Source organism: Haliotis rufescens, unplaced genomic scaffold, assembly GCF_023055435.1.
Source record: "Haliotis rufescens isolate VD_foot unplaced genomic scaffold, xgHalRufe1.0.p SCAF_10, whole genome shotgun sequence".
NCBI classification, from domain to species: domain Eukaryota; kingdom Metazoa; phylum Mollusca; class Gastropoda; order Lepetellida; family Haliotidae; genus Haliotis; species Haliotis rufescens.
This window is the reverse complement of record NW_025963780.1, coordinates 18,740,420-18,755,604: the sequence shown is the minus strand read 5'-3', so window position 1 is coordinate 18,755,604 and position 15,185 is coordinate 18,740,420. Positions and strand designations below refer to the sequence as shown.

At 41.0% G+C, this 15,185-nt stretch overlaps 1 protein-coding gene across 2 annotated transcripts; it reads right to left on the bottom strand.

Annotated features, from left to right (window-relative positions):
* Positions 1–394: 394 nt before the first annotated feature.
* On the bottom strand, positions 395–14,298 carry LOC124143092 (ribonuclease P protein subunit p25-like protein). 2 transcript variants are annotated; one of them, XM_046511885.2, is made up of 7 exons: positions 14,145–14,298; positions 9,575–9,747; positions 8,681–8,773; positions 6,772–6,806; positions 4,508–4,549; positions 3,251–3,325; positions 395–1,601 (listed from the first exon to the last, which is right to left on the bottom strand). In XM_046511885.2, the coding sequence occupies exons 2-7, from the start codon at positions 9,716–9,718 to the stop codon at positions 1,397–1,399; spliced, it is 594 nt and encodes a 197-aa protein (XP_046367841.2). In that variant the 5' UTR covers positions 9,719–9,747; positions 14,145–14,298; the 3' UTR covers positions 395–1,396. The 2 variants fall into 2 exon arrangements, with proteins under 2 accessions (XP_046367841.2, XP_048243757.1); XM_048387800.1 differs by lacking the exon at positions 14,145–14,298 and adding an exon at positions 10,312–10,439.
* Positions 14,299–15,185: the final 887 nt, after the last annotated feature.

Sequence of the window (15,185 nt, the reverse complement as noted above, 5' to 3'; positions counted from 1 at the left end):
AAGATCTCAAACTATCCAAAGGCACCAGTTCACCATTAGACCTATCTATGTGCCAAGTTTGGTGAAGAAATATGATCCTTCCTAATCAGCTCCTACCACAATAATGGTGTACTGAAGACCTATTCTGCCCAGATCCTACAAAGTCATGTGGATTACTTCAGGATGTCTAGGCATTGCCTGCATCTGTTTTGTTTTGTCAGCAAATACCGAGGCTCCTCACCAGCATGTGTCGTCCACTAGACACAGCACAGCAGTCTTATTACATCCTCAGTCATTTCTATTTCAGTCTGGAATATTTTTCATGCAACAAATGAACAAAACCTTTTGAATTAATGGATTGCAACTCAAAATTGCAGATAACAAAAGCATAATTAGAACTGACAATAAAACTGAATCGATTTCAAATCTGTATTGCATATCCATAGTAACTTTATCAAACATGCATGCATGTATATGTCTGGCTTGTGACGTCACTGAACTTATTGGTAAAAACAAAGGGAGTCTTAACTACTGCCTCTTTCACAGAGTAATACATAGTATGTCAATCATATCATGATGTCAGCTTAATGTGGGAGAAACTATTGTGATGCTGGTCTTCGATGCTTACAACTGTTGTGATACCAACACAATTTGGTGAACATAGGTACAGCCAAGCATCAGAATAATGTTGGATCTGGGATTTGAACCCACGTTAATTGGTGTAGTTAAGGGAAGCAAACTGCATAGCGAATTGCCTTACATAACGACCTACCGATGAAGATTCGGGGTAGAACGGGTCTTCAGTAACCCATGCTTGCTGCAAAAGGACACTTTGCTTGGGATAAGAGGTTTTTAACGGGATCGGGTGGTTGATGCATGACATTGTATCCCAATTGCGTGGATTGATCCTCATGATGTCAATCACTGTATTGTCTGGTCCAGACTCGATTATTTACGGACCGCCGTCATATAGCTGGAATATTGCTGAGTGCGGCGTTAAACTACAAACGAACAAAACAAAAACATGACGACCACTGTCCCAGTTACCAACACATTTCATGCCTGAATATCTCAGCAGTACTTCCCTTAGAACCCCTGAAGTCAGCAAGAAATTGGGATCAGTCTGTGCCAGGCCCAGCACAAATGTTGGGGGCTGTGTGCCATGGAGCACCTCAGAATCAACTGTCCACCAGGACAAGGTGTTAGGTGCTGGCTTTTGTCATGCGTCCCTTGAATCAGCTGTTCACCAGGGACATATATTGAGATCTGTCTGTCATCAAGAGCCTCACAATGGATTTTTCACCACCACAAATGTTGGGAGCAATGTGTCATTTAGCACCCAATCAATTGTTCACCAGGGAACAAGAATTAGGATGAGTCTGTCTGTTCTGTCCACGGATCTATAAGACAGCAGGAGCTAGCTTGCTGCACTTGAAGCACGTGTGTCCAGTTTTTTTTCAGCATTCTTAACATTTTGGTTGTCTGGTTTGTCTTTCCTGAGTTTCCTCTTCCTCTTCTGACCTGTGTTGCCGGCTGGCGGTCCTCCTGGCTTGTGTTTGGTTCCTTTCTTATCTTGGGGCCGATCTAGCCATGCTGCATCTTGAGACCCGGGAGCCTGGTATCTGCAACATGAACATGTCAGTGAGGGAATGGTGATTTCCACAGTTTGCAATATTCAAGCTTTAGTAGTGTAGGCACTGAAGAATTAAGTCTTGGCCTGTCAATCCAGTGGCTTATAGCAGGACAAGCATTGGGGCTTGCACGGGGAGACAAGCATTGGGTGATAGGGAGACAAGCATTGGGGCTTGCACGGGGAGACAAGCATTGGGTGACAGGGAGACAAGCATTGGGTGACAGGGAGACAAGCATTGGGTGATAGGGAGACAAGCATTGGGTGATAGGGAGACAAGCATTGGGGCTTGCACGGGGAGACAAGCATTGGGTGACAGGGAGACAAGCATTGGGTGACAGGGAGACAAGCATTGGGTGACAGGGAGACAAGCATTGGGTGATAGGGAGACAAGCATTGGGTGATAGGGAGACAAGCATTGGGTGACAGGGAGACAGGCATTGGGTGATAGGGAGACAAGCATTGGGTGACAGGGAGACAAGCATTGGGTGACAGGGAGACAAGCATTGGGTGATAGGGAGACAAGCATTGGGTGACAAGGAGACAAGCATTGGGTGACAGGGAGACAAGCATTGGGTGACAGGGAGACAAGCATTGGGTGACAGGGAGACAAGCATTGGGTGATAGGGAGACAAGCATTGGGTGACAGGGAAACAAGCATTGGGTGACAGGGAGACAAGCATTGGGTGACAGGGAGACAAGCATTGGGTGACAGGGAGACAAGCATTGGGTGACAGGGAGACAAGCATTGGGTGATAGGGAGACAAGCATTGGGTGACAAGGAGACAAGCATTGGGTGACAGGGAGACAAGCATTGGGTGACAGGGAGACAAGCATTGGGTGACAGGGAGACAAGCATTGGGTGATAGGGAGACAAGCATTGGGTGACAGGGAAACAAGCATTGGGTGACAGGGAGACAAGCATTGGGTGACAGGGAGACAAGCATTGGGTGACAGGGAGACAAGCATTGGGTGCAGGGAAAACTGAATTCAGAGCAAGCATTGGGTGCTGGGAAAACTGAATTCGGAGCAAGCATTGGCTGCTGGGAAAACTGAATACGGAGCAAGCATTGGGTGCTGGGAAAACTGAATTCGGAGCAAGCATTGGCTGCTGGGAAAACTGAATACGGAGCAAGCATTGGGTGCTGGGAAAACTGAATTTGGAGCAAGCATTGGGTGCTGGGAAAACTGAATTTGGAGCAAGCATTGGGTGCTCGGAAAACTGAATTCGGAGCAAGCATTGGGTGCTGGGAAAACTGAATTTGGAGCAAGCATTGGGTGCTGGGAAAACTAAATTTGGAGCAAGCATTGGCTAATGGGAAAACTGAATTTGGAGCAAGCATTGGCTAATGGGAAAACTGAATTCGGAGACAAGCATTGGGTGCTGGGAAAACTGAATTTGGAGCAAGCATTGGGTGCTGGGAAAACTGAATTCGGAGCAAGCATTGGGTGCTGGGAAAACTGAACACGGAGCAAGCATTGGGTGCGGGGAAAACTGAATACGGAGCAAGCATTGGGTGCTGGGAACCTATCCTGCCTCAGAATATGCTCACAACAAGAATACAGTGCAGTGACATGCTAGTTTCGTAGAATATGGGACTTAACTCCCTTTTTGTTTCCTATAAAACACCATGTCCTCACCCGGGCTGGCTGGTGTTGACTGGCTCCCTGGACAGAAGGATTGAGATAGCAGGGATGTCTCGATTCACCTTCAACCTGGAAATAACAGCAGGCTATTCATATCACACCATGGAGGCCACATAAATATGCCTTTGTTTAGTTGCAGCACTGACTGGGAAAGTAACATCGGGAACATAGGCCGAAACTGAGTTCAGATAATTCTGCCCAAAAGCAACTTGTAATCATTACAACTCCCCAAAGTTTCAGCTTGATCACAGATAGTTATGGAAATATATTTTCTTCTCAAGGTAGACTGACAGTCATGCTTGACAACGGTATAAGGATCTATACTGAAACGTGGCTTTTTACAGTATTAAAGAAGTTGTTATCCATAAACTGTGTCTACATTGTCATCCATCAACATCTAAGTAATGCCTTTCACACAATTAAAAAAGCCAAGTACTCAATTTTATATTCAAGTAAATTCTGTCAATTCCAGACTTCCTTCACTCTGTATTCCAGACACAAATTGTTGGAGTAAGGATCAAATTATTATGTAATTAATGGTCCGTTATCTGGATTGACTATTCACACATCTCACTCGCATGTCCGATAAGCTCATCAACATGATCAAGATATAACATGATATAATGTGGGTTTTTTGGCCTTGGCTAAATAGGTCGTGCGTGGGTTTGTACAATCAAGTGGTGAGAATCTCTCCCTGTTTCTTCCAATTATGAGAGAGAAAAGCACATACAAATACTTCAGAATTTTGCTATTGGTAATTTTAATTGCATCCGATGGATGATTGACATCTTCAAACTAATGTCGTCATATTGTGTGAGACATAACCCCCACTAGAAATGAGACTTCTGTCTAATCTGGACTACTGTCTAAACAGATGTGGGTCCCACACAAGTCCTGTTTAGATAAGGTCCCCTGGATAAACCAGAGGTAGTTCATTCTGAGAGCCAAATGTCATGATCAGTAATACTGCCCCGTTTGAGAACCAGGGTAGAATTGGTCTTCTACAACCCACACTTGTAATGAGAGACGACTAACGGATTGGGTGGTCAGGCTCACTGACTTGGTTGATGACTGTCATTGTATCCCAATTGCTTAGATTGATGCTCATGATGTCAATCACTGAATTGTCTGGTCCAGACTTGAGTATGTACATACAGGCCGCTGTCATATAGCTGGACTATTGCTGAGTGTGGCGTTAAACAACAAACAAACAAACTGGTTCTTGGCAACAAGGCTATACTTCCAACTCACCTTTCCAAGCCTTCCATCTTAGGTTCCCAAAATTCTTCTATCCTGGAAAAAACCCAAAGATGTGTAAAGTCAGATGATCACATCACCTCACAATGGGCATCTTCCCAAGGCAAGGGAGTTAACTGGCTGTAAAAATCCAGTTTCCAGCATTGCCAAACTATGCTGCAATTATGGAGTTACATTTTGGCTGGACTAACAAGTCTATGCATAGTCCACTCAGAAACGTGTTACGATATCGACATCCGAATATTAAACATGGCTTTCAACGTTCACATTTCAGTCAACTGTAGGATTTTCAAAGCATGTGTACCATCAACTGGGCGTTGACAAATATTTTCCAAATGTTTTCATGTTTTTCATCAAGGTGCTCAAGTGATTTGATGCACTTCACTGGGTAAGACCTGTCTTGTAACAATATAGATCTTGATCATCCATCACATCGTCCTGAATTGGCACTACCATTTTGTTTGAAGCAAATGCAAGTGATATCAGTGGTGGAATCTGATTGGTCAATAGGAGGGGCATAGAAGGGACATAACTGGTAAAAGCCACTAGAGGCGCTATGATCGAGCCCAGAAAATCCAGCCTAGTTTGGCAAGGGTAGAAACTGGACTTTTGTAGTCAGTAGTTGTCATCTGAAATGATTCACAGTACACTGTAATATTAATTTCATCAATATGGTAAACATATCAATAGGATTCCTAAAAAATTGTTTTAAATGTCTAAGTAGTTTCCATTTTGGTACATTTTCTCAAATCAATTTCAAATCTCAGCGGAAGAAACTATCACCAATGTCGGTCTTTACTTCCAACCGAAGCATTTCTAATCCTCAGTTATTCGGGGTGAAATGATACAGCAAGGTGATGATACGATAAGCATCACGATACATACATAATGATACCATACATATCACAATACACATATTCAAATCAAATTGCATTGAAACGTCTTGACTATTTATTGACTATAAATTCCAGCTGGTTATAAAGTTGCCAGCACAAATGTTTTACACCGGGCTGAACGATAAAGACAAATAACTACAGACAAGGATATTTTATACTCATTCTATTTTAACCTGCTATGACAGAACAATTTATACAAATTTTATTTTAATATTAACTATAATAAGGTTCATATACCACAAAAATCAGCAAGACAATCAAATGTGCATGTTTTAAAAGTTGACCGTTCAAGACAAAAGCATCCCGTCCCGGGCAGTCAGGCATATTAAACACTGGAATGATATACAGGTATTGTTCTATTGGCATATATACACTGAACCCATTCCCTACACCAACTTTGTTTTAAGCCTCATTTAAATTACACGACACTAGAAATAAGCATCAATCAAATTAGTCGTGAGTAATAAGACAGAGCATAACAACATGAACAAAGTAATGTTGGCGAATACGTCCGGGACATGTATTTATCATAAAGGAAGAATAATACCCTGGATAAATACATAATGAAAAAATCAATACATGTATGACATCTAAGCAAAGTACATGGTATTCAAAATACTAGGGCTGGGACGGGTAACTCGGGTACTCGGGTCGGGTGGGTCCTGAGTAGGACCCGGGTACCCCCAGGACTACCCCGACCCGTGGTTAGTCACGTGATATATTGTTAAATGAGAAAAACTCACTCAAGCTCATCGGCTACACTACAAGTCGCTAATGTTCGCATTTCCTTCTGACAATGCACACATTCCTTTTGACTTGTATATGTTTGAGTAAAGTTCGAGCTTCAGTAAACCTCAGTGAACGCACGATGTGACTGTTTGATACATGTATCTAAATAGTTTCTGTATCTTTTAGCCAGGGCTGCGGTAAAACAATTACCAATCAGACATTTTGTTCCCAACCTTTGAAACTTGCAGTGGGTACCCGGGTAGGGTCGGGTAATAGGGAGTCGGGTACCCGGGTAGTAAATTTGGACTCGTCCCAGCCCTACAAAATACCATGTGGGTCTGACATAAAATTGCTATGATTAGATTTGAATGCTCATTCATATCGACCAATCAGTAGTGAGGAATACTTGACCTCACACAGTCACAATCTACTGTGGAAGACAGATGAGTGAGTGAGTATGGTTTTACGCCGCTTTTAGCAATATTCCAGCAATATCACAGCGGAGGACACTAGAAATGGGCTCCACACATTGTACCCATGTTGGGAATCAAACCCTGGTGTTTGGCGTGACGAGTGAACGCTTTAACCACCAGGCTACAGATGGAAGACAGATGATGACAAGGAATCACTGACCTTCGGAATCTTATCTTGGTTATCTGATGCAAACCCTGGAAGAAAAACAAATTTCAGGAAAATCTATAATCACAATAAATAAGGAATGAGAGTGCTGTGTTTGATTGTTATTTAATGCCACACTCCAATATTCCAGCTACAAGATGAGGGCCTGTAAATAATTCAGTCTAGACAAGACAATCCAGTGATTGATATTACGAGCATCGATCCACACCATCTACATACGAGTGAGTGAGTGAGTGAGTGAGTGAGTGAGTGAGTGAGTGAGTATGGTTTTACGCCGCTGTTAGCAATATTCCAGCAATATCACAGCGGGGGACACCAGATATGGGCTCCACACATTGTACCCATGTCGGGAATCAAACCCAGGTCTTCGGCATGACGAGTGAACGCTTTAACCACTAGGCTACCCAACCGCCCCCATCTACGTATGAAGATACACAATCAACCAAGTCACCGAGTCTGACCAACAGATCTATTTAGTTGCCCATGAGACCGACCAACACAGCCTGCTAGGGACCTATTCTAACCCAGATGCCATAGAGGGGGAAGGGAAGTGGATCATAAACTTCTCATTTTAAGAAACGTCTTTGTATTTAGTGAACATGATGTATGAAGACCTTTTCTTCAAAATCTTATTGACATTTGGTTGGTATATACCGTATTCGATGTAATAAGCGTCCAGGGCGCTCTCAAAATTAGAAATAGGGGTCTCCTATTCGAATGGTATTTTGGTGAAAGATACATTTCGTGGTTTATGCTGACAGCCTGAAATGTTTATATACGACAGATATATTTTTCCAGAATTTAATTGCCGATAATTAAGGGTGCATTTAACACACGAGTGCCTTTTATACACAAATAAATAAGTCTTGTGTACATTGATCAATCGAAAGGGGTGCTAACTGGGATTGTTCGCAAGCCAATATATTAATAAATATCGCCATAGGCGCTTATTAGAGCGGGGCGCTTATTACGTCGAATACGGTATTATTAAAACATTAAGCATTGTTTAGTAAGCAAATTTATTTTCCCAAATAGTCGATGGTTGAAAATAAACATAAAAATATAATCTTACAAACATGTTAAGTTTGAAAATTAAGATCTTAAGAGTATTGTCACTCAGGTGAAAAACACAAACAAGTGAATGTAAAAGTGTTTTGGGAATGATACTCAAAGGAGTTATCTCCCTTGGCCCATTGAGTATTGGGCGACGGATTCCTCCTGAAGTGATGTGATGTATAAAAATTGTACTGCAATCATATCTGGGCATATCATAACTGTAAGAGGGCATCTGGATGATTCCACAGGTACTAAAGCTCACCTTGACTAACATTTAGTCACAGAAATAAAGTTATCTTTAATATTTCAAAATATGTTCAAAAAAGATTCAAAATAAAAAAATAAAGATTCAAATGGAGCCCAGGGCTGAGCAAATGTAGACTTGCTGAATCATTTTGCATTTGAGTTGGACTATTTTTTAAATTTATTCTCTAGGGTCTGGGAGACAGACTAGAGCTCAATTTACCAGTGATATAACATTTATGGGGTGATGAGATCCAAACTAGTTGTTTTGCTTAAAAGACATGTTACACTACAAGTCACTAATGTTCGCATTTCTTTCTGACTATGCACCCATTCCTTCTGATTTTACATATGGTTGAATAAAGATAAAACTTAATTCAACTTCAGTGTACGAATGACCAGATTGTTTAATACACGTATCTAAATACGTTTTACAAGGGCTATGCCAAAATGTTCCCAATCAGACATTTAGAGACATCTCCTGAGACCTACAGTGGGTAACCGGGTAGGGTCGGGTGATAGGGGGTGGGGTACCCGTGTAGGGTTGGGTTATAGGGGGTGGGGTATCCGGGTAGTAAATTTGGACCTGTCCCAGCCCTAATACCTTGATCTTCCTCTTCATGATCTCAGCACAGGAGATGGTCTTGTTGACGGCATGGCCTGACCCATTCCATGTGATCTGCTTCACATCAGGCTCCTGTCAACACATACACCTCCTTTACGTTGTACACAGCACACATAGTACATATACATAGTCTTCTGACCTTCACAGCTGTGACCAGTCCCCCTCCAAATAAACATACATTGGTAACGTTGTATTTCAATGAAATCATTGACCTACTAGGAAAACTCATAGTTTAATTTGGAAATATTTTTCAGCAAACTGACAGAAAACAAAGAAATTGATTTCTGGTGGTCAGGTCAGAAAGCATGCAGCATTGCAATAATTTTGTCTAAGTTTGAATCCTCATTCACATTCTAATACCTGGACCACTCACTTTTATTTATCAAGGGTCAAAATCCACTATATCCCTCAACCCTACCTCCATGTTCTTGATAGCATATCCTTCAACCCTACCTCCATGTTCTTGATAGCATATCCCTCAACCCTACCTCCATGTTCTTGTTAGCATATCCCTCAACCCTACCTCGATGTTCTTGATAGCATATCCCCCAACCCTACCTCCATGTTCTTGATAGCATATCCCTCAACCCCACCTCCATGTTCTTGATAGCATATCCCTCAACCCTACCTTCATGTTCTTGATAGCATATCCCTCAACCCTACCTCCATGTTCTTGATAGCATATCCCTCAACCCTACCTCCATGTTCTTGATAGCATATCCCTCAACCCTACCTCCATGTTCTTGATCGCATATCCCTTATCCCTACCTTCATATTCTTCATACATATGCCTCAACCCAACCACCAGTTTCTTGATAGCACATCCATCAATCATGTCTCCATATTCTTGACTGCATATCCCCATGAACTTACCTTCATCCTCTTGATAGCATATCCCATGATATTTCTGATCTTGCTGCCTGCACTGACTCTCATCTCCACCACGTTGTCATGGAGGGCCGAGAATGGTGCGGGCTCCTCCACTTCCCGCGTCTCCCCCTTCACATAGTTCTCCATCACTGTTGGTCAGTGTGTCACACTCTCACCTGGACAACAGACATTAGAACTGCGTTATTTCAGGGACCTTACTGCTTTCATTGAAGAATTTGGACAATTAGAGAGTTCAGCATATATCTCCTTAAAGTAGCAGTCTCCTTCAAGTGAGTCCTCGACATAATTCAAATAGAGGACTTCACTTTCAATCTGAATGAACTTCCAGCTGGAAAAGCTGTTTTCTTGGGTATTAGTGAGTGAGTGAGTGAGTTAGGTTTATCGCCGCTTTTAACATTATTCTAGTCATATCACGGCGTGTCAGCTTAATGTAGGAGGAAAGCCCGAAGTGATGCAGGTCTCAGACGTTTACCACTTCGGTGAAACCCACGAGCACGGGTATGGTGCTGACAAACCTAGAAACATAATCGGGGCGAACCGTGATTCGAACCCACAATCATAGGTTTCTGGCGTGCCCAAGGGACGCAACTCTGCACAGCGAATCGTGGCGCCTTAGACAACCGGGTCACCCGTGCCCCCATCTTGGGTATTAAAGGGACAGGACATTGACTGTTCTGAAGCTTTGTTTGTAAATAATAGCTGATAACATCCTAGCTTACTTGGCTCTGCTCAGCTTATATTGCGAGAATTTTTCTGCTCCAGTGACCACACTGCGGCTGTAGGCTTATCACATGACCTGACTTTTCTCTTGATTGTAAACAAATACACTTATTCTGAAATAAGAACAAACGAGCCTTATGCAAACCTTTCGGCATATTGTTTGGCATAATTATATAGACATACTACTACAACTGCGGCAGTGAGGTACAGGACCATATAGCTTGACACATCAAAGTGACTGTATCGCTAGCTCTCCGGTGGGCTTCGATGCCAGCATGTGGAGGGTGAATATGCAAATGGAATTGCTTTTTCATATTTTAGAATATTTTCTCAATGAAGGTTATGCTTATCTACATGTGCAGACTCTATCAAAATGAAACAGATGAAAAACATGAAAGAACTGCGAAGGCCATGACGATGTGATGAGGGTACTAGACTGGCCACAAGGAATTTTGGGTAGGAGTGTGATTTGCTTCTTACAACCGAGGTATATTGTAATTTAGGCTTTGATAAGCACTGCATGGCTTCTAATCAAATCACTCTGGCAATTAGTATTTTGTAACTCATCCTTAGAAAAACACACAAGATTTCTCTTCAATTTTCCTCTCATAAAAAACATAACTGAAGCCAGTTCACTCAGAGCAGTGTTTGCGTTCTTGGCTCCACTGTGGTTTGAGAATTGAATCTGGCATGTGATGTCTCACTCGGAAATTATAAAAACACACAAAACCATCAATGTACTGAGAGGGCAGACAATAACAAGAGTCGAGTACTTCTCGGTGTAATATGATTGAAGGGCTATTATTAGTGTCATGTCAATTCATGGACACTACTATGCAGAGTTCCAGATAAGCTGCGTATCTGCGTAAAATACGCATCAGAAATGCAAAAATATGCAGTAAAATAAAATCCAAGCGTATCAAATATCATTATGGATACGCTACAAAAAAACCCCATCAAAATATTGTGAAGTAACCCTGCGTTTTCGATTAGCAAATGAGCAGCTTATTTTGAAATTATAAATGGGCATTCCGTCAACCTTGCCAAACTCCATGATGACAGTTACATCATGATCATTTGCCATCACACTTTCTTGTGGAAGTATCGTGGTATTTTTGAATCCTATAAAGCTCTCGAACCCACACGACACCAGTTTGCAGGGACTAGATGAATAGTGTTTTTAAATTTTTAACTTAAAGGGGCACTGATCTAAAGCAATTCCCCGGGACTGGTTGTTGCCTTTGTTATTGTTTTTTCCCAGTGAGTACCCGGATGTATAGCAGAAATCTAGAGTAGTTCGCGACCTCTGCTGCGCCATTTGTAAGCGCATTAGTCACTTTTATGGGTAGTACTAAGGGCGTATGGTCACATTGATTAACAAAATGAAATACAGTTTTCGAGATAATAAGGAAATGTATGTATCTTTGTGGGTAGCATCGGTAATGGTGACGAAGTCACTTGCTTGGTAATTTTGCGATTTTCGTTTATACTATTTTGACTTGCAACACAAAGTAAATATTTCACCTGAGCGTTGCTGTTTTTATAGTGTGTATATTTTCTTACTGTAAAAATGTGTAACATTTTCAAATTTATTAAACGCCTAAATATTCAGTTATTTTACAAAGTGACTTCCAAACATTTCCATCTGTATTATTATGATAACGACTTCCAAACATTTTGATGTTTAATGTCATCACCAAGATACTGAAAATGTTACGTTGAAAAGTACATTTCTATGTAGTTTGGCTTCTAATCCTACATAATAATCTGCTTATGATGTGTTTAGGCCCTTTTGATCGTCTTAATCAATTTTAGTCAATCTGGACAGATTTTTCAGTCAAAATGACTGGAATATTTACACATTTTATAAATTGCCTGAGAGAATCACATTTTACAAATTGACGGTAATATATACACGCTTACAAAGGAAAAGACATGTGAAAACAACGTCTATCGCGCATTGAAGAATTTCCCAAACAAGACGTAGCGGAACAAGAACGAATCGGTTCAATGCTACAGCAAATGAAGGAAAACAAAATGCAAATACCATAATTACAACCTGCCAAATTTATGTGTATAAATTTTAGGCAGCTTCCTTGTTCGAGGAATGTATCCGTGAATATCCACACAAAGGAACAATATCCCACTCATCTGCAGCTGTACAAAGAAACTTATTCGATGTCTCTTGTCTCTGTAACAATCAAATATTTTAAAAGATATATATCGTTTCGGGATATTATAACCCGTGTTCGTTTCTCAACTGATCACTTGGATTGTTTCAGGTGTTTCACATAGGTGTCAAGTCTCAAGGGTCGGCTGAGAAAGCCCACGTGACAACTATTTTCATAACGTCCACGGTTCCTAAAAAATCCATTGAGTGATAGATAACAATGAGCAATCAATCAACGTATTATCAGTGAACCCTTTGAACAAAGTATGTTGTTTTTACATCGGCACTTCACGCCATGATATGAGTGTATTCCCTTTGTTTTAGTAAACCTAGACATGTAAACACTAACTGTTGACATATCCACTGTGCAAGATAACAGTGATTAATCAATCAACGTATTTTCTGTTAATCCTTTGATGACTAGGAACGATCCGTTGATTTACCAAAAAAAGTAAATCAACTGATCATTCACCTCTTGCTGGGCTGCCACGTGTATATTACATAACACACATTTCACCCCACTTCAAACCTGGATTTAGATTGAATAATTACCCCAGACACAATAAATGCCAAACGGGAACCTTTGTCAGGTAATCTAAGTGGTGCTACCTCTAATTGTACCTGTAATAAATTCATTAACTGAGCATCAAGTGAATGACGACAAATACACAAGTGTAGGGTTATACCAGAAAACGTGGATGACAACAAGGGAGTAGTAATCGTATTATCGACGCAATCCGAAATCCGAAAATGCTTTCACTGCATGGATACTTTTTTATTATTATTAAACTATAACCATCTGGGGTATTTCCAAATGACGACATCCGATGAGCTCCGCTGTAGTTTTGTCTGTTTGTTTAGGCTGAAGAAATTAATTAACATGCGCCCTTTGTCGAAATCTTTATAGATCACAGTTAACCAATCAGTGTTCAAAAATGCGTAAAACAAATATTGCCTCAACCCTCCAAGTTTAATTAGCTGTCCTTGCAGACGGTAGCCCAGTCTCTGGTCACGCTCAGCTGTGTTGCGTATCATCCGGGTACTCACAGGGAAAAAACAATAACAAAGGCAACAACCAGTCCGGGGAATTGCGTTAGATCAATGCCCCTTTAAATACCCACATGTGTAAAAACTAGTGGGTAACAGAAATTTGAATACCCAGATAGAATTACTGATACCCAATGATTTTAAAATGCATGGGTAAAATACCCACAACACCAAAAGCTTATCTGGAGCTCTGACTATGGTATATCTAAAACGAAGCTTTGGTGTTGAATGGGATAAGGGTATTTATCATAATGGTATAGATGATTATACTGCATGACCCCTTTCTAATAAAAGCAGCAGGATCTCCGGACATTTCTTCTTTCAATTTCAAGATTCAGGATTTCAGCATATGATGGTACTTATTGCATGCTATTTTCCTCAGGTATTGCATTAGTTTCCAAAGTATACGACTTCGCCACTCCAGGAACATGGGAACGTATACCAGACCCCCACAGACAACCCAGCTGGTAGCTATATAGCACTCGACATTGATATTATGTAGGCTATCTATATCGAAAATAGGAGACACTGTTGAATGATAGGCCCGTAATAATATCCGCGAAAGAGACATTCGTCATAACAGGTAATATACAAAGAATAAAACGTTATACAAACCAAATCTAAATAGATACTCAAGAAATAACTCTGTTAGCGGTGTTTTAGTGCCTGGATATTGTGAAACAACATCGAGCCACCTGTGTGGCGACTGGGACCCGTCTCGTGCGCAATCTGTGATCCATCGCAGAACCAGTTGATTCCCTTCCACAAAATGTACGCATTCGTCACCACTCGCCCCTTTCCGTAACCTGCAAGTTTGTCCCGGAACGACACTAGTTGGTCACGAATGAAGATGTACGTTGTACGAAAAGCCGAAAGTTTATATCGTTCACATTCCATCGACATTTGACAAATACTAGTATTACATCTATGTCCTATGTGACTACAAAGCCCTCTTGGCAAAGGGAAGAAAAAAGACATAATATTATATGATTTATTTCATCATTTCAAGAGACATTTTGCGAAAACGTCTATCCAACCACTGTTAATGGTGAACGAGGCATTCATAAAATTACTGTGCCTTGAAGTGGTGTGGGCGAGTTTATGTGCCCAATAGGCAAACGTTACTGTGATGTTATTTTATTAGATGCACTTAACTGAACAAGTTCTTTTTCATTGTGGGAATTAGCGTACTGGTGTTAACCTGAGTTGCAGAAAAAGAAATAAAATATTATATTCGTTTGGTACTTTCAAAAACTTTTAATACCAGAACATATTTTTAACATCCTCGCCTATCACTCAGAGTCTTAGGCGATGGTAATATTGGACAATGGGGTTTATGCATTGTCTATTTGTTCAAAGTGTGTATTTATCGTTTTAACGTGAAATATGTTGAAAACATGGAGTCTATTTCTGAAAAATGCCGCATTGAGTTCCAGCATGTGTATAACACATTTCGTTACAATAAAGGAGAGATTTTTTCCTGACAGTCACTTCCTGCAACAATATTCCTGAAAGTATTGTGTAATTATGCTCCAGTGACTATTGAAGGGTGAGTGAGTATAGTTTTACGCTGTTTTTAGCAATATTCGGAAATGGGCTTCATGCCTTCAACCCATGTGGGTATCGCACCTGCACCTGTAGAACTGGAAGGTCTCT